Here is an 18,742-nt window from a genome sequence, read left to right as displayed (position 1 = left end):
GACCGAATGATGAGAGACGGACATCTGGACTGTGTCTCAGCAGGATGTAACTTCATAATGTTGTTCATCTGATTTACTGAATTGAATATCATTATTATAATAGTAATGAAAATAACAATGATAATAATAATAACATTGTGACTGTAGGTGAATCTTTGAATTCTATTAAACATCAGATCGTTCATGTCTGATCATAAAGATATAAAGAGTAACGTCTGTTCATCAGAGCTTCTCTTTGTTCACTGAGCCTTTCAGCCGCGTGTCTGTTAGTGCATGTGAGCGTGCATGTGAGCGCGCATGTGAGCGCGCATGTGAGCGCGCATGTGAGCGCGCATGTGAGCGTGCATGTTGGTGAAGATGTGCTTTACCTTCATGCTGAGCTCATGTTCAGTCCTCCTCCTGGTTTCTGTTGTTGATGATCAGCTTCTTTGACTTTGTGACTAAAGTTCAAACTCAAAACCAAACGGCTCAGTAACCAGAACCAGAACCTGAACCAGAACCAGAACCAGAACCTGAACCAGAACCAGAACCAGAACCAGAACCTGAACCTGAACCTGAACCAGAACCAGAACCAGAACCTGAACCAGAACCTGAACCAGAACCAGAACCTGAACCAGAACCAGAACCAGAACCTGAACCAGAACCTGAACCAGAACCAGAACCTGAACCGTTTATTGCCAAGGAAGTTTGCACCAACAAGGAATTTGACGTGGCGGGTGTTGCGTAACATTTAACAATAAACAAAACATTAAAACAATCAACGGTCAACATTTACAATAAAATATAAAATATCAAATCAAATAAAGTGCACAACAAAACAGATACAGGACTGAAAGACAAGTGAGTGTTAGTGACATGTTAAAAGTGTCGGGTGTGTGTGAATAGATGTGCAGGGGAGAGACCAGAAGGACTGGTCCTGGGCCTGGTCCTGGGCCTGGTCCTGGTCCTGGGCCTGGTCCTGGTCCTGGGCCTGGTCCTGGTCCTGGGGTTGACAAGAGTTCTCTCTCTGACTCGTGGAGAGACACCACAGGACTCACTGAACTCGGTAACGAACGACCACAGAACACCAGAGATTAGATTTTCTTCAGTTCACGCAGATTTATTTGCATCACAAAGTAAACGGAGCGTCCGGAGTCGACTAACTTCACATCAGCATTGTTCATGACTTCATACCTCCATTCTCCCCTCAGCCCCCCCTCAGAGACGTCCTCCTCCTCCTCTGAACCTTCTACTAGACAAGTCTCACTGTGCAGCTCGGACAAGTCAGAACAGGTTTTTGATGAACCACAGTCTCCTTCCTCACTCGTCTTGTCCTGATCCCGGCTCAGAGACCAGCAGAGACCAGCAGAGACCAGCAGAGACCGGCTCCCGTTCTTCCTCTGCGTTAGAACTCGTGTCCTACTTATTTATCTACGTCATCCCCTCCGTCTTCACCCGGACTCCAAAGAGCTCTACTAGACTCTGTCTCAGTGACGTGAATAACATGATGATGATACAGCATCAATGTGAATATACACGTTGCTCTACACTGGCTCCCTGCAGCATCTAGGATCCACTTTACACGGTCCGGCTCCTCTGTGACTGAACTACTTCACCCTCATTCACCGCCTGCTCTCAGAGCGAACATGTTAAATTATCTGTAGGTGACCGAGCCTCTGAGGCAGCAGCACCAAGGCTCTGGATGCTCTGGATGCTCTGGATGCTCTGGATGCTCTGGATGCTCTGGATGCGTTGCTGCACGCTTACGTTTTGCCGTGTCTGTGAACTCAAGACTCACCTGTTTAGATCGGCGTTTGGGTCACAACTCGTGTCCTCGGCCGCTTTTAAACCATGTTTTACGTTCGTACTTTCTGTTTTTGTGAATTTGAATGTGAATGATTGGCCCTTGTGTGGTCACATTGTGTTTTTATGTTTGTAATGCTGCTCATGTTCAGCACTTTGTGACTGTCTGTGAAAAGCTCTTTATAAATACATTTGACTTACTTACTTACAATAAGGAGACAATGAGGAGACAATGTGGAGACGATGAGGAGACGATGAGGAGACGATGGGGAGACGATGGGGAGACGATGGGGAGACGATGGGGAGACCATGGGGAGACCATGGGGAGACCATGAGGAGACGATATGGAGACGATGGGGAGACGATGGGGAGACGATGTGGAGACGATGGGGAGACGATGGGGAGACGATGGGGAGACGATGAGGAGACGATGGGGAGACGATGGGGAGACGATGGGGAGACGATGGGGAGACGATGGGGAGACCATGGGGAGACCATGGGGAGACGATGGGGAGACGATGGGGAGACGATGGGGAGACGATGAGGAGACGATGAGGAGACGATGGGGAGACGATGGGGAGACGATGGGGAGACGATGAGGAGACGATGGGGAGACGAGAGACGCTCTGTCGTTTACGTCAGTGGACACAAAGATGACATCACAGATTACAGATTATTACTGTAAATATGAAATATGAATCAATGCTGAAACTAATCTACAGATGAGCTTTACACCGTGTTGTAAACATGAATCCAGTGACAGAATAACATTTCTAATATTCGTAAACCTGAACCTGGTTCTGGTTCTAGTTCCTGTGAGTTAGAATAAATCCTCAGGATCTGATTCAGGATTCTAAGAACTCAAATCATTTGGTGCTGAAACCTTCTACAGATGAAGAGAAGTGTTTCTCATTAAGGTGAACTGGATCCTCCGGTGGGGGGTTGGGGGGTCCCCCAGGTGTACTCGCCCTCCTGTGGTGGTATCATGGCCACGGGGGATCTGAGAGACGCCGTCTGACAGGAGTCCGGGTGGAGCAGGAACCCAGAGAAGGTGCTGCTGGACTCCTGCCCGGCAAACATGCCGTTAGTGATCTGATCCTTCACCTGAATCCAGACCCGGTCTCCGTGGGCCAGGTGCAGGACTACGGTGTGCGAGGTGACCCCTAAGACTTTGACAGCTGTGTTTATGATGACCGGAGAGAAGTTGTGAAAGAGGCCGACTTTGAGGATCCGATCGTGGACGGAGAGGTCGAAGCTGAAGACGTAGGTGCCGTGGACGGGGGCCGTGTACAGACCGGAGGCCGGGTCGTAGCCCCCCTGGTTGTAGAGGACCTGTGAGAAGACCACGGGGGCGTTGGGAGGGGGGTAACTGGATGTCAGGCCTGCAGAGAAGGCCGACTGGACGCTGGCCATGCAGGGACCAGGAGGACCCATCATCCCCATGTACCCCATGTCTCCTTTATCACCCTGTGGCCCTATCAGCCCCACAAGCCCCATCTGGCCCTGGTCCCCCTTGTCCCCCTGGCCCCCCTTCTGTCCACGACTCCCATTTACTCCATCTGTACAGTCACAGTCCCCCTGGGGTCCTGGTTCTCCTTTCCCGCCCACAGATCCAGGAGCACCAGGGAGACCCACACCACCCATGTCCCCCTTAAGGCCACTGTGACCCATGGGTCCTTGGGTACCAGTCAGACCTCTGGGCCCTGCAGGGCCAGGCAGACCAGGTGGTCCTGGGAGGCCCTGAATGGACTCACAGGCGTCTGGACAGACTCCATCGTCTCCTTTAGGGCCCTGATCCCCCAAGCGGCCCTCGAAACCTCGCTCACCGTTTTCTCCTGTTGGTAACAAAAACCGGGTCAGAAGCTGGACCTGAAACCTGAACGTAAACCTGTTTCTATGTGAATCACCTTTGAAGCCGTGGTCTCCTTTAGGTCCTGCTAGACCTGGAAGTCCTCGGTCTCCCTTGTCCCCCTCGTCCCCTTTCTGTCCTGAGGGTCAAATACAGCGTCAGTATCATCAGTACAGATAATGAGGAGCAATGCATGATGGGAAGCTGTTTACCTTTGACCCCTGGTCGGCCCACAAAACCTGGATGACCTCTGAACCCCGTCGCCCCCCTTCTTCCAGGACGGCCTGAACCACCTTTAAGTTCACAAGATTCATTTCTTATTACAACAATGATGATAACAATAATAATTACTGATAATATAATATATTGATCATAATAATTTATAATAATTTAGATAAGATCAATTAAATACTGATCCTGGACCTTCGGACTGGATCCAAACCACCTCCTAGGTCTCATATGACTGAAATGTCTTCAGCTGTATTTGGGTCAGGTTATTAATGATATATATATATATTATATATATATATATATATAATGACAGTATTATTATTATGTCCTTCTAGAGAACAGCTCATTGATAGTTTATCTGTTCTGGGATATTGAGGACTTCCTGTGAATATTGAGGACTTCCTGTGAATATTGAGGACTTCCTGTGAGTATTGACGTTATTGATCTGTTGTTTATATTATATGTATGTTTATAACATATAATCTTATGATTATTACTGATGATCAATACATAAGCCTTAGTGTCTTGGTTTACCTGGCAGTCCCCGGTCTCCTTGGTCCCCTTTGGGCCCCCGGGTGCTCGGGCAGTGAGTGCAGACACAGAACCAGGGGATGTGGTCTGGGGGGACGGGGTCCTCCAGTAGCATCCGGCAGAAGGACTCCAGGGCCCCGGACCGGGTCACGTGGTCTAAGACAAAGAAACGCCCGGTCCGTCCTGGGGGAGGAGGGGGCACCAGGCCGGTCGGGGAGACGGGCTCCGGCATCGCCTGACGAAGAGGAGGGACAGCGCCAGCAACAGGAAGTGAAGAGTCGGCATGTTCTGCAGAAACGTTGTTTCATTTAGATATCTATAGATCTATAGATCTATAGATATATAGATATATAGATATATAAACGTATAGATTTAGTGTGACTGCATCTGGAGCTGTTGTTAAAGGAACAGTTTCCCTTTTTAAAGGTTCGTACAACTATTTCAAACTTTACCGATATAACGGAGGAAAACGTTTTCTTTCAGCATTTTAATCAGAAAAAGAAACATGAAAATAGTTCTGATGAAGTATGATGTAAATAAAACATAAGCATGATGTCATAGATCTCACTCACCGAACCTCCTGAACCTCCTGAGGTCTCTGAGCTCACCTGCTGCTAATAACACACCTGGATTCCTGCTGCCCCGCCCACTCACTGCTGCACACAAGTGTGTGTGTGTGTGTGTGTGTGTGTGTGTGTGTGTGTGTGTGTGTGTGTGTGTGTGTGCTTCAGAGTCTTTGTTCAGTAAAGTAGGTCTGTATTTTTTGTGATTTCTCTGTAACGCATATTATGACCTCATTACAATAATACTCAGGTGTCACATCACAATGTACACACACACACACACACACACACACACACACACACTTCATGTGTCCTGTTAAAATGAATTGTGTGGTTTCTAATCAGAAATGTTAATAAAGGTTACACACATGCACACACCAATCATCATCAGCATTCCATCTATGTGTGTGTGTGTGTGTGTATATCTATATATATTTCTTTATTTACTCATTATTAGTTGTATTAAAGCTTTATTCAATAATAAAGAGCTTCACCACAGACCATGAAGCTGTTGGATGTTCTTCATGTGACGGTAAACGAGTTCCTCTGGCTCAGTTCCTCTGCAGAGCCTCGTCTACCTCCAGGTGACCTGATGACCTCAGAGGCTGAGCTGATGATGAGCTGTAACTGATCCTGCTCTGTAAACACAGCCCAGCTGGGCTGATTGAAGGCCGTCACAGAGAAACCTGTTGGTTCAGAGCTCAGGTCACGTAGGAGGTCTGAGCCTCCAGAGACTCCAGAGACTCCAGAGACTCCAAAGACTCCAGAGACTCCAAAGACTCCAGAGACTCCAGAGACTCCAAAGACTCCAAAGACTCCAGAGACTCCAGAGACTCCAGAGACTCCAAAGACTCCAAAGACTCCAGAGACTCCAAAGACTCCAAAGACTCCAGAGACTCCAGAGACTCCAAAGACTCCAAAGACTCCAGAGACTCCAGAGCCTCCAAAGAATCCAGAGACTCCAAAGACTCCAAAGACTCCAGAGACTCCAGAGACTCCAAAGACTCCAAAGACTCCAGAGACTCCAGAGACTCCAAAGACTCCAAAGACTCCAGAGACTCCAGAGACTCCAAAGAATCCAGAGACTCCAGAGACTCACCGCTTCAGTTCCACAAACACTTCCTCACATCCTGAGAACGTCCTGTTCATGTTCCACCTGTTCACCACAAACCGCTCTTCATATGACCTCACACATAAGAAACATACTGTGGTGCTGTGGAATTATAGTGGGGCTATAGTGTAATAGAGGGGTAATAGTGTAATAGAGGGGTAATAGTGTAATAGAGGGGTAACAGTGTTATAGAGGGGCTATAGTGTAATAGAGGGGCTATAGTGTAATAGAGGGGTTATAGTGTTAAAGTGGGGTTATAGTGTAATAGAGGGGTTATAGTGTTATAGTGGGGCTATAGTGTAATAGTGGGGTTATAGTGTAATAGAGGGGTTATAGTGTTAAAGTGGGGTTATAGTGTAATAGAGGAGTTATAGTGTTATAGTGGGGCTATAGTGTAATAGAGGGGTTATAGTGTAATAGTGGGGCTATAGTGTAATAGTGGGGTAATAGTGGGGCTATAGTGTAATAGAGGGGTTATAGTGTAATAGAGGGGTTATAGTGTTAAAGTGGGGTTATAGTGTAATAGAGGGGTTATAGTGTTATAGTGGGGTTATAGTGTAATAGTAGGGCTATAGTGTAATAGAGGGGTTATAGTGTAATAGTGGGGCTATAGTGTAATAGAGGGGTTATAGTGTTATAGTGGGGCTATAGTGTAATAGAGGGGTTATAGTGTAATAGTGGGGCTATAGTGTTAAAGTGGGGCTATAGTGTAATAGTGGGGCTATAGTGTAATAGTGGGGCTATAGTGTAATAGAGGGGTTATAGTGTAATAGTGGGGCTATAGTGTAATAGTGGGGTAATAGTGTGGCTATAGTGTAATAGAGGGGTTATAGTGTAATAGAGGGGTTATAGTGTTATAGTGGGGCTATAGTGTAATAGAGGGGTTATAGTGTTATAGTGGGGCTATAGTGTAATAGAGGGGTTATAGTGTAATAGTGGGGCTATAGTGTTAAAGTGGGGCTATAGTGTAATAGTGGGGCTATAGTGTAATAGTGGGGCTATAGTGTAATAGAGGGGTTGTAGTGTAATAGTGGGGCTATAGTGTAATAGTGGGGTAATAGTGTGGCTATAGTGTAATAGAGGGGTTATAGTGTAATAGAGGGGTTATAGTGTTATAGTGGGATTATAGTGTTATAGTGGGGTTATAGTGTTAAAGTGGGGCTATAGTGTAATAGTGGGGTAATAGTGGGGCTATAGTGTAATAGTGGGGCTATAGTGTAATAGAGGGGTTATAGTGTTATAGTGGAGCTATAGTGTAATAGTGGGGCTATAGTGTTATAGTGGCGCTATAGTGTAATAGTGGGGTAATAGTGGGGCTATAGTGTAATAGTGGGGTTATAGTGTAATAGAGGGGTAATAGTGGGGCTATAGTGTTATAGTGGGGCTATATTGTTATAGTGGGGTTATAGTGTAATAGTGGGGTAATAGTGTTATAGTGGGGTAATAGTGGGGCTATAGTGTAATAGTGGGGCTATAGTGTTAAAGTGGGGCTATAGTGTAATAGTGGGGCTATAGTGTTATAGTGGGGCTATAGTGTAATAGTGGGGTAATAGTGGGTGTATAGTGTAATAGTGAGGCTATAGTGTAATAGTGGGGCTATAGTGTAATAGTTGGGTAATAGTGGGGTTATAGTGTAAAGTGGGGCTATAGTGTAATAGTGGGGTAATAGTGGGGCTATAGTGTAATAGTGGGGCTATAGTGTAATAGAGGGGTTAGAGTGTTAAAGTGGGGTTATAGTGTAATAGAGGGGTTATAGTGTTATAGTGGGGTTATAGTGTAATAGAGGGGTTATAGTGTTATAGTGGGGCTATAGTGTTATAGTGGGACTATAGTGTAATAGTGGGGCTATAGTGTAATAGTGGGGTAATAGTGTTAGAGTGGGGTAATAGTGGGGCTATAGTGTAATAGTGGGGCTATAGTGTTATAGTGGGGTAATAGTGGGGCTATAGTGTAATAGTGGGGTTATAGTGTAATAGTGGGGCTATAGTGTAATAGTGGGGCTATAGTGTAATAGTGGGGTTATAGTGTAATAGTGAGGCTATAGTGTAATAGTGGGGCTATAGTGTTATAGTGGCGCTATAGTGTAATAGTGGGGTAATAGTGGGGCTATAGTGTAATAGTGGGGTTATAGTGTAATAGTGAGGCTATAGTGTAATAGTGGGGCTATAGTGTTATAGTGGTGCTATAGTGTAATAGTGGGGTAATAGTGGGGCTATAGTGTAATAGTGGGGTTATAGTGTAATAGTGAGGCTATAGTGTAATAGTGGTGCTATAGTGTAATAGTGGGGTAATAGTGGGGCTATAGTGTAATAGTGGGGCTATAGTGTTATAGTGGTGCTATAGTGTAATAGTGGGGTAATAGTGGGGCTATAGTGTAATAGTGGGGCTATAGTGTTATAGTGGGGCAGCAATGTAAAAAGTGGTAATATATGAGTTTTCTTATCTTGACCACGAGAGGTCACAAAGCGCCCCCTCATGTTCTCCTGTATGTGCCCGGTCTCCGCCGCTAGGGGGCGCTGTCTCTCCCGGTCCTCCTCGGGGGTCTGATGGCAGCATGGCGGAGGTAGGGGCACCGGACGAGTCGTCGGACAGCGAGCCGGAGCAGGAGCCCGGAACCCCCCAGAAACTCATCCGAAAAGTGTCCACGTCCGGCCAGATCCGCAGCAAGGTACAGAGGGGCTAAAGCACCGGACTCATCTCCGGTGTGTCCGTGTTCATTACATCATACATGTTCAGGGTGCACGGTTCTCCTCCTGCAGAGGACCACACACGGAACTCCATAACAAAATGTACCGGTTTAACATTCACAGCCTCAGGGGACGAGTTACATACAAAGTGTGAAATCAGTTCAGACTTTCTCCCGAATGCACAGAGGTCGATATATAATCCGGCATATTATATTTATAATACTTTGTCTTTTATTACCGGTTTGACACTTTCCCCTCCACCTCCTTCCTCCACTACACAGTGTGTTCAGCGGGGAATCATTTCAATAAACGGGCATTTCATTCAACCCGGTGCTGCTTGACGGATGTAAATGAAGCCGATTTAAAGCCCGGATGTGACTGAACCTGAAACAGTTTGTTATCTCATCGCTTATGTGCTCATGAGCTTCATCGCTTCATAATCTGACGGATTTTAAGTGTAGTTTGGTTTCAGTAAACGTTAGATGAAAACATAAAGGGCCACAAACACTGAAACTAAATAACATGAAACTAAATAACATGACGTGAGTTCTGATGAACGAACAACGGCTTTTAGTAGTTCTGGTTCAAACACAAAGAATGGGCCTCTTTTAACGTTTTAATGAGCGTTTCTTTAGCCGTGATGTGTAGCTCCGAGCTAACGGTTTCTCGATAAAGACTCGAGAGTATCAAACCTGAGACCTTTGCCCCGGGGCTGAATATATCCGGATACAGTGAATGCATTTAAACACAACACACTGTCCGGTTAACGGACACACACCGGTTAGTTAGTTGAAGCCAGAGCTAACGAGGCTAACTCCGGATAGGCCCGGTGGATAGCCCCGATGTTTCCTGCGGGTCTTGAGGTTCTTGAGAGGTAGGATGCCCCGGGGTGACGGTAGACCACAGACCGGGGAACCGCTAGAAAAAGCTTTTAATAGTCTGTTGATTGTGTGTGTTAGTGTTGAGAGACATAACGTACATTTATACAGTAACTGAAGCACGGATGTCGGTGGTTAGAGAGCCGGTTCATGGTAAAGATAACGGTTTATTTAGTTATTTATGACGTGTTTATTTACGAGATGTTTGGTTTATTTTTCTTCTTAAACTTCAGCGGATTGAATGCTTCCTTCAGGTGCACGTCAAAAGCTCGGAAATACCTGCGACTCACTTAAAATGGTTTTGCTTGGTGATGAGATGAAAATAAACAGTGACAGAGAAGTTTACTGTTTCCTGTCTGTTTCCTGTTTACTGTTTGTTTCCTGTTTACTGTCTGTGTACTGTTTGTTTACTGTTTACTATACTTTGAGATGACGTTGTCTATAAACACTGTGTGACACCTGAAGTTTTATTTGTCACAAACTGAACATATCTGGACATCGTGCACCATCAGTACATAAAACACATACTAGAAAATCTACACAATGAGGATGAAACACGTATGACCATCTATGAAGTATAGATATTAAATATTACACAGACACATTAGTCCATTAACTGATGAATGTGTTTCAGACGGTGCTGAAAGAAGGAAATCTGATGAAGCAGACCAACTCGTTCCAGCGCTGGAAGAGAAGATACTTCAAACTGAGAGGGAGGACGCTGTACTACGCTCAGACCTCTAAGGTGAGCCGGTCTACTACGCTCAGACCTCTAAGGTGAGCCGGTCTACAGCTCAGGTGGAGGACTAGACTCTGTCCCACATATAGACCTGTATGGTAGATGGTGGTCTGGACCCTGTCCCACATATAGACCTGTATAGTAGATGGTGGTCTGGACCCTGTCCCACATATAGACCTGTATAGTAGATGGTGGTCTGGACCCTGTCCCACATATAGACCTGTATAGTAGATGGTGGTCTGGACCCTGTCCCACATATAGACCTGTATAGTAGATGGTGGTCTGGACCCTGTCCCACGCTCTGTGTTTGTGTCTCCAGTCGATCATCTTTGATGAGGTGGACCTGACGGATGCCAGCGTGGCCGAGTCCAGCACCAAGAACGTCAACAACAGCTTCACTGTGAGTCTTCATCCTCTTCATCCTCTTCATCCTCTTCATCCTCTTCATCCTCATCACTGTGTCTTTTTGTCTCAATAAGCATGTTACATCTTCATCATCACCACCATCATCTTCATCACCACCATCATCATCACACTCTAGTCATTCTGACTCACTAGAGCACCATAGTGGATTCATCCGCCTCTGAAAGTAGTCCCAGACACAATGAGCCACAGTGTGTGTGTGTGTGTGTGCGTTGGGGGGGTCGGCATGACAACAGACAGGAAATGGATTTGAGTCAGACGAGAGGAAGTGGGAGGGGCTAGTGCAGAGAGACCGTAACATTCACACATTGTGAAAACGGAACCCTCCTGGATCAGGACTCTGAACTGGACCCTCCTGGATCAGGAGTCTGAACTGGACCCTCCTGGATCAGGAGTCTGAACTGGACCCTCCTGGATCAGGACTCTGAACAGAACCCTGCTGGATCAGGACTCTGAACAGAACCCTCCTGGATCAGGACTCTGAACAGAACCCTCCTGGATCAGGACTCTGAACTGGACCCTCCTGGATCAGGACTATGATTTAACCCTTCTATAATAATAAGTTGTGACGGTTGAACAGCAGAAGAAGAAACGGTAAGAAGCTGATGAGGTCACCAGTCAGACTGTGATGTCATAGGTCAGCTGACAGTCAGGAGGTCAAAGGACGTGTTTTACTGACTGACTATTATGAATAAATTAGTTATTACAACCATGTAATTATACTACAAGTACTGATTATACTACAAGTACTGATTATACTACAAGTACTAATTATACTACAACTACTAATTATACTACAAGTACTAATTATACTACAAGTACTAATTATACTACAACTACTAATTATACTACAACTACTAATTATACTACAACTACTAATTATACTACAAGTACTAATTATACTACAACTACTAATTATACTACAACTACTAATTATACTACAACTACTAATTATACTACAAGTACTAATTATACTACAACTACTAATTATACTACAAGTACTGATTATACTACAAGTACTGATTATACTACAAGTACTGATTATACTACAAGTACTAATTATACTACAAGTACTAATTATACTACAAGTACTGATTATACTACAACTACTAATTATACTACAAGTACTGATTATACTACAAGTACTGATTATACTACAAGTACTAATTATACTACAAGTACTAATTATACTACAAGTACTGATTATACTACAACTACTAATTATACTACAAGTACTGATTATACTACAAGTACTAATTATACTACAAGTACTAATTATACTACAACTACTAATTATACTACAAGTACTGATTATACTACATGTCCCCTCCAGGGTTTGGTCTTTAGAGGGTCTTTGAGTCCTTGAGCGATCCAGACCCTCAAAGTGAACCAGGTTCAAGCTCCTAGCAGCGTCCCATAATGCACTGGGAAACACAGATAATAAATAAATGTGATGAAGAAACATAGCTCCATCTGTCGGTTCATGAGGTCATGTGACCAGCAGAGAACAGCGTCTCTCTGTCCTCCAGCTGGTCACATGATGAAGGCGAGGAGACCTGGAACTGCTCTGCTCTGATTGGCTCTCTGGTTTGTCTGTCATCTGGTCGACCAATCACCATCAGCAGCACTGAGAGAACCTGGACTCAGATTTAGTATCAGAGCGGAACCCAAAAGGGGCGGAGAACCCAGGAACAAAAGCAGAACCATGTTGGGTCACACATACCGGTGTGTGTGTGTGTGTGTGTGTGTGTGTGTGTGTGTGTGTGTGTGTGTGTGTGTGTGTGTGTGTGTGTGTGTGTGTGTGTGTGTGTGTGTGTGTGTGTGTGAGAGAGAGAGGGTGTCTATTTCTGTCACTGTGGGAACGGGCGCTTTATTGTGGAGCAGCTGAACAGGAAGTGGAAGTCAACGTTTGTTTCTCTGGAAATCACACATGCACACACACACACACACACACACACACACACACACACACACACTCTATTGCTGATCCAGCTGCATCAACAACAATACAACCAGTAAATACTGAGGCTAACCTGTGTGTGTGTGTGTGTGTGTGTGTGTGTGTGTAGGTCATCACCCCCTGCAGACGGCTCATCCTGTGTGCAGACAACAGGAAGGAGATGGAGGAGTGGATGGCGGCTCTGCGCAGCGTCCAGACCAGACAGAACTATGAGGTCTGTCTCTGTGTTGTTACCAGTTACACCAGCAGGTGGTCCCAGTACCAGCTGCTGACCGTGTGTCCCTCTCTCCCAGTCCACCCAGTACAGCATGGACCACTTCAGCGGGATGCACAACTGGTACGCCTGTTCTCACGCCAGACCCACGTACTGCAACGTGTGCAGAGAGGCGTTATCAGGGGTGACGTCCCACGGGCTGTCCTGTGAAGGTACACACACAGTACACACAGTACACACACAGTACACACACAGTACACACAGTACACACACAGTACACACACAGTACACACAGTACACACACAGTACACACAGTACACATAGTACACACAGTACACACACAGTACACATAGTACACGCACACAGTACACATAGTACACACACACAGTACACATAGTACACACACAGTACACATAGTACACACACACAATACACATAGTACACGCACACAGTACACATAGTACACGCACACAGTACACATAGTACACACACACAGTACACGTAGTACACACACAGTACACATAGTACACACACACAATACACATAGTACACGCACACAGTACACACAGTACACATAGTACACACATAGTACACAGACAGTACACATGGTACACACACACAGTACACATAGTACACACACACAGTACACACACATAGTACACATGGTACACATAGTACACACACATAGTACACACACATAGTACACACACATAGTACACACACAGTACACATAGTACACACACACACAGTACGTGGAGTACACACACATAGTACACATAGTACACACACATAGTACACACACACAGTACACATAGTACACACACATAGTACACACACAGTACACATAGTACACACACACAGTACACATAGTACACACACACAGTACACATAGTACACACACACACAGTACGTGTAGTACACACATATAGTACACATGGTACACATAGTACACGCACACAGTAAGCGTAGTACACACACACAGTACGCGTAGTACACACACACAGTACACATAGTACACACACATAGTACACGCGTAGTACACACAGTATACACATAGTACACATAGTATACGTGTAGTACACACGCAGTACACACAAAGTACACGCAGTACACACACAGTATACATAGTACACACAGTACAGACATAGTACAACTTAATACACAGTTTAATTGTGTGTGTGTGCGTGTGCGTGCGCGTGCGCGTGCGCGTGCGTGTGCGTGCGTGCGTGTGTGTGTGTGTGTGCGTGTCAGTGTGTAAGTTTAAGGCTCATAAGAGATGTGCAGTCAGAGCCACCAACAACTGTAAATGGACGACTTTGGCTTCTATCGGGAAAGACATCATCGAGGACGAGGACGGGGTGAGATGCTCATATTCACAGACTTGTAACGGTGTCAGCGAACGCCTCGTCTCCAGCTGACCTCTGACCTCTGTCCTCAGGTGTCGATGCCTCATCAGTGGTTGGAGGGAAACCTGCCGGTCTCGGCTAAATGTAACGTCTGTGATAAAACCTGTGGGAGCGTCCTCCGTCTGCAGGACTGGAGGTGTCTCTGGTGTAAAGCTATGGTGAGACTGGAAGCACTGGTTCTATGAATGAATGAGACGGAGTCCTCCAGAGTCCTCCAGAGTCCAAAGAACGCAGTCTGCAGTCCTATTCATAGAATAGGCTTTCATTTTGATAGTTCAGGTGTAGATCAGGTGATGGGTCAGGTGATAGTTCAGGTGATAGATCAGGTGATAGTTCAGGTGATAGATCAGGTGATAGATCAGGTGATGGGTCAGGTGATAGATCAGGTGATGGGTCAGGTGATAGATCAGGTGATAGATCAGGTGTAGATCAGGTGATGGGTCAGGTGATGGGTCAGGTGATAGATCAGGTGATAGATCAGGTGTAGTTCAGGTGTAGATCAGGTGATAGTTCAGGTGATAGATCAGGTGATAGATCAGGTGTAGATCAGGTGTAGATCAGGTGATGGGTCAGGTGATGGGTCAGGTGATAGATCAGGTGATAGATCAGGTGATAGATCAGGTGTAGATCAGGTGATGGGTCAGGTGATGGGTCAGGTGATAGATCAGGTGATAGATCAGGTGATAGATCAGGTGTAGATCAGGTGATAGATCAGGTGTAGATCAGGTGTAGATCAGGCGATGGGTCAGGTGATGGGTCAGGTGATAGATCAGGTGATAGATCAGGTGATAGATCAGGTGATGGGTCAGGTGATAGATCAGGTGATAGATCAGGCGATAGGTCAGGTGTAGATCAGGTGATAGTTCAGGTGATAGTTCAGGTGATAGATCAGGTGATAGATCAGGTGATAGATCAGGTGATAGTTCAGGTGATAGATCAGGTGATAGATCAGGTGATAGGTCAGGTGATAGATCAGGTGATAGTTCAGGTGTAGATCAGGTGATAGTTCAGGTGATAGTTCAGGTGATAGATCAGGTGATAGATCAGGTGATAGATCAGGTGATAGGTCAGGTGATAGATCAGGTGATAGATCAGGTGATAGATCAGGTGATAGGTCAGGTGATAGGTCAGGTGATAGTTCAGGTGTAGATCAGGTGATAGTTCAGGTGATAGATCAGGTGATAGATCAGGTGTAGGTCAGGTGATAGATCAGGTGATAGATCAGGTGATAGATCAGGTGATAGGTCAGGTGATAGATCAGGTGATAGATCAGGTGTAGATCAGGTGTAGATCAGGTGATGGGTCAGGTGATGGGTCAGGTGATGGGTCAGGTGATAGATCAGGTGATAGATCAGGTGATAGATCAGGTGATAGTTCAGGTGATAGATCAGGTGTAGATCAGGTGATGGGTCAGGTGATGGGTCAGGTGATAGATCAGGTGATAGATCAGGTGATAGATCAGGTGATAGATCAGGTGATAGATCAGGTGTAGATCAGGTGTAGATCAGGCGATGGGTCAGGTGATGGGTCAGGTGATAGATCAGGTGATGGATCAGGTGATGGGTCAGGTGATAGATCAGGTGATAGATCAGGCGATAGGTCAGGTGATAGATCAGGTGATAGTTCAGGTGTAGATCAGGTGATAGTTCAGGTGATAGTTCAGGTGTAGATCAGGTGATAGATCAGGTGATAGTTCAGGTGTAGATCAGGTGATAGTTCAGGTGATAGTACAGGTGATAGATCAGGTGATAGATCAGGTGATAGGTCAGGTGATAGATCAGGTGATAGATCAGGTGATAGATCAGGTGATAGGTCAGGTGATAGGTCAGGTGTAGATCAGGTGATAGTTCAGGTGATAGTTCAGGTGATAGATCAGGTGATAGTTCAGGTGTAGATCAGGTGATAGTTCAGGTGATAGATCAGGTGATAGATCAGGTGATAGATCAGGTGATAGATCAGGTGATAGGTCAGGTGATAGATCAGGTGATGGGTCAGGTGATAGATCAGGTGATGGGTCAGGTGATAGATCAGGTGATGGGTCAGGTGATAGATCAGGTGATGGGTCAGGTGATGGGTCAGGTGATAGATCAGGTGTAGATCAGGTGATAGTTCAGGTGATAGATCAGGTGATAGATCAGGTGTAGGTCAGGTGATAGATCAGGTGATAGATCAGGTGATAGATCAGGTGATAGGTCAGGTGATAGATCAGGTGATAGATCAGGTGTAGATCAGGTGTAGATCAGGTGATGGGTCAGGTGATGGGTCAGGTGATGGGTCAGGTGATAGATCAGGTGATAGATCAGGTGATAGATCAGGTGATAGTTCAGGTGATAGATCAGGTGTAGATCAGGTGATGGGTCAGGTGATGGGTCAGGTGATAGATCAGGTGATAGATCAGGTGATAGATCAGGTGATAGATCAGGTGATAGATCAGGTGTAGATCAGGTGTAGATCAGGCGATGGGTCAGGTGATGGGTCAGGTGATAGATCAGGTGATGGATCAGGTGATGGGTCAGGTGATAGATCAGGTGATAGATCAGGCGATAGGTCAGGTGATAGATCAGGTGATAGTTCAGGTGTAGATCAGGTGATAGTTCAGGTGATAGTTCAGGTGTAGATCAGGTGATAGATCAGGTGATAGTTCAGGTGTAGATCAGGTGATAGTTCAGGTGATAGTACAGGTGATAGATCAGGTGATAGATCAGGTGATAGATCAGGTGATAGGTCAGGTGATAGATCAGGTGATAGATCAGGTGATAGATCAGGTGATAGGTCAGGTGATAGGTCAGGTGTAGATCAGGTGATAGTTCAGGTGATAGTTCAGGTGATAGATCAGGTGATAGTTCAGGTGTAGATCAGGTGATAGTTCAGGTGATAGATCAGGTGATAGATCAGGTGATAGATCAGGTGATAGATCAGGTGATAGGTCAGGTGATAGATCAGGTGATGGGTCAGGTGATAGATCAGGTGATGGGTCAGGTGATAGATCAGGTGATGGGTCAGGTGATAGATCAGGTGATGGGTCAGGTGATGGGTCAGGTGATAGATCAGGTGATGGGTCAGGTTTAGATCAGGTGTAGATCAGGTGATAGGTCAGGTGATAGTTCAGGTGTAGATCAGGTGATAGATCAGGTGATAGATCAGGTGATGGGTCAGGTTTAGATCAGGTGTACATAATTGCTGTGTAACTCTAAAGTGACACACTAAGGACAGACATGTTGAGGTGTTCCTTCTGTCCTCCAGGTGCACTCAGGCTGTAAGGAGCAGCTGTCCTCTAAGTGTCCTCTGGGTCAATGTAAAGTTTCAGTCATCCCTCCAACTGCACTCAACAGCATCGACTCTGACGGTGAGCCTGATCAATGCATCTGATGGACCATCAGACGGTGTTAACAAACACACTGAATGTTGGTCTGTGTTCAGGTTTCTGGAAGGCCTCGTGTCCCCCGTCCTGCACCAGTCCTCTGCTGGTGTTTGTCAACTCTAAGAGCGGAGACAACCAGGGCGTCAAGTTCCTGAGACGCTTCAAACAGCTGCTGAACCCGGCACAGGTGTTTGACCTGATGAATGGGGGACCTCACCTGGGGTGAGACAGACAGACAGAGAGACAGACACCTGTGTTACATGAACCATGTGTTTTATCTAAAGAGGTCGGTGTGTAAACATCCTGTCTGTCTGTCAGTCTGCGTTTGTTCCAGAAGTTTGATACGTTCAGGATCCTGGTGTGTGGAGGAGACGGCAGCGTTGGCTGGGTTCTGTCTGAGATCGACACTCTCACGCTGCACAAACAGGTGTGTTTGAATTATTTCATAGCTCTGAGTGTCTATGTTATCTATCAACATGGTGTTCATTGTGTTGTTGTTGTTTCCAGTGTCAGCTGGGAGTTCTTCCTCTGGGGACTGGGAACGATCTGGCCCGGGTTCTGGGATGGGGTTCAGCCTGTGACGACGACACACAGCTGCCTCAGATACTGGAGAAACTGGAGAGAGCCAGCACCAAGATGTTAGACAGGTAACTGGTGTGAGACAGGTAACTGGTGTCAGACAGGTAACTGGTGTCAGACAGGTAACTGGTGTCAGACAGGTAACTGGTGTGAGACAGGTAACTGGTGTCAGACAGGTAACTGGTGTCAGACAGGTAACTGGTGTGAGACAGGTAACTGCTGTCAGACAGGTAACTGGTGTCAGACAGGTAACTGGTGTCAGTGTGAGACAGGTAACTGGTAACAGACAGGTGACTGGTGTCAGACAGGTAACTGGTGTCAGACAGGTAACTGCTGTCAGACAGGTAACTGCTGTCAGACAGGTAACTGGTGTCAGACAGGTAACTGCTGTCAGACAGGTAACTGGTGTCAGACAGGTAACTGGTGTG

General features: G+C 45.9%; 2 protein-coding genes across 2 annotated transcripts in view; one reads left to right on the top strand and one right to left on the bottom strand.

The window, feature by feature from the left end:
- Positions 1-2,694: 2,694 nt before the first annotated feature.
- Positions 2,695-4,625, bottom strand: LOC306701624 (uncharacterized protein; the record flags this gene model as incomplete). Its single annotated transcript, XM_079166979.1, has 4 exons — positions 2,695-3,617; positions 3,690-3,770; positions 3,844-3,924; positions 4,397-4,625. The coding sequence occupies 4 exons, from the start codon at positions 4,623-4,625 to the stop codon at positions 2,695-2,697; spliced, it is 1,314 nt and encodes a 437-aa protein (XP_079023105.1).
- A 3,996-nt stretch (positions 4,626-8,621) lies between these two features.
- Positions 8,622-18,742, top strand: part of dgkd (diacylglycerol kinase delta) — a gene marked incomplete at its 5' end in the record, with an annotated part of 27,422 nt that continues 17,301 nt past the window's right edge. The window contains 11 exon segments of the mRNA XM_079166007.1: positions 8,622-8,735; positions 10,267-10,377; positions 10,691-10,771; positions 12,864-12,968; positions 13,048-13,180; positions 14,220-14,326; positions 14,407-14,532; positions 17,618-17,720; positions 17,795-17,957; positions 18,054-18,162; positions 18,243-18,382. Of these exon segments, the coding sequence (XP_079022133.1) occupies positions 8,622-8,735; positions 10,267-10,377; positions 10,691-10,771; positions 12,864-12,968; positions 13,048-13,180; positions 14,220-14,326; positions 14,407-14,532; positions 17,618-17,720; positions 17,795-17,957; positions 18,054-18,162; positions 18,243-18,382 (1,292 nt within the window).

Source organism: Pholis gunnellus, assembly GCF_910591455.1.
Source record: "Pholis gunnellus genome assembly, chromosome: 9".
In the NCBI taxonomy this organism is placed as follows: Eukaryota; Metazoa; Chordata; class Actinopteri; order Perciformes; family Pholidae; genus Pholis; species Pholis gunnellus.
The sequence above is the reverse complement of the archived record's forward strand: the minus strand, read 5'-3'. Positions and strand labels throughout refer to the sequence as shown.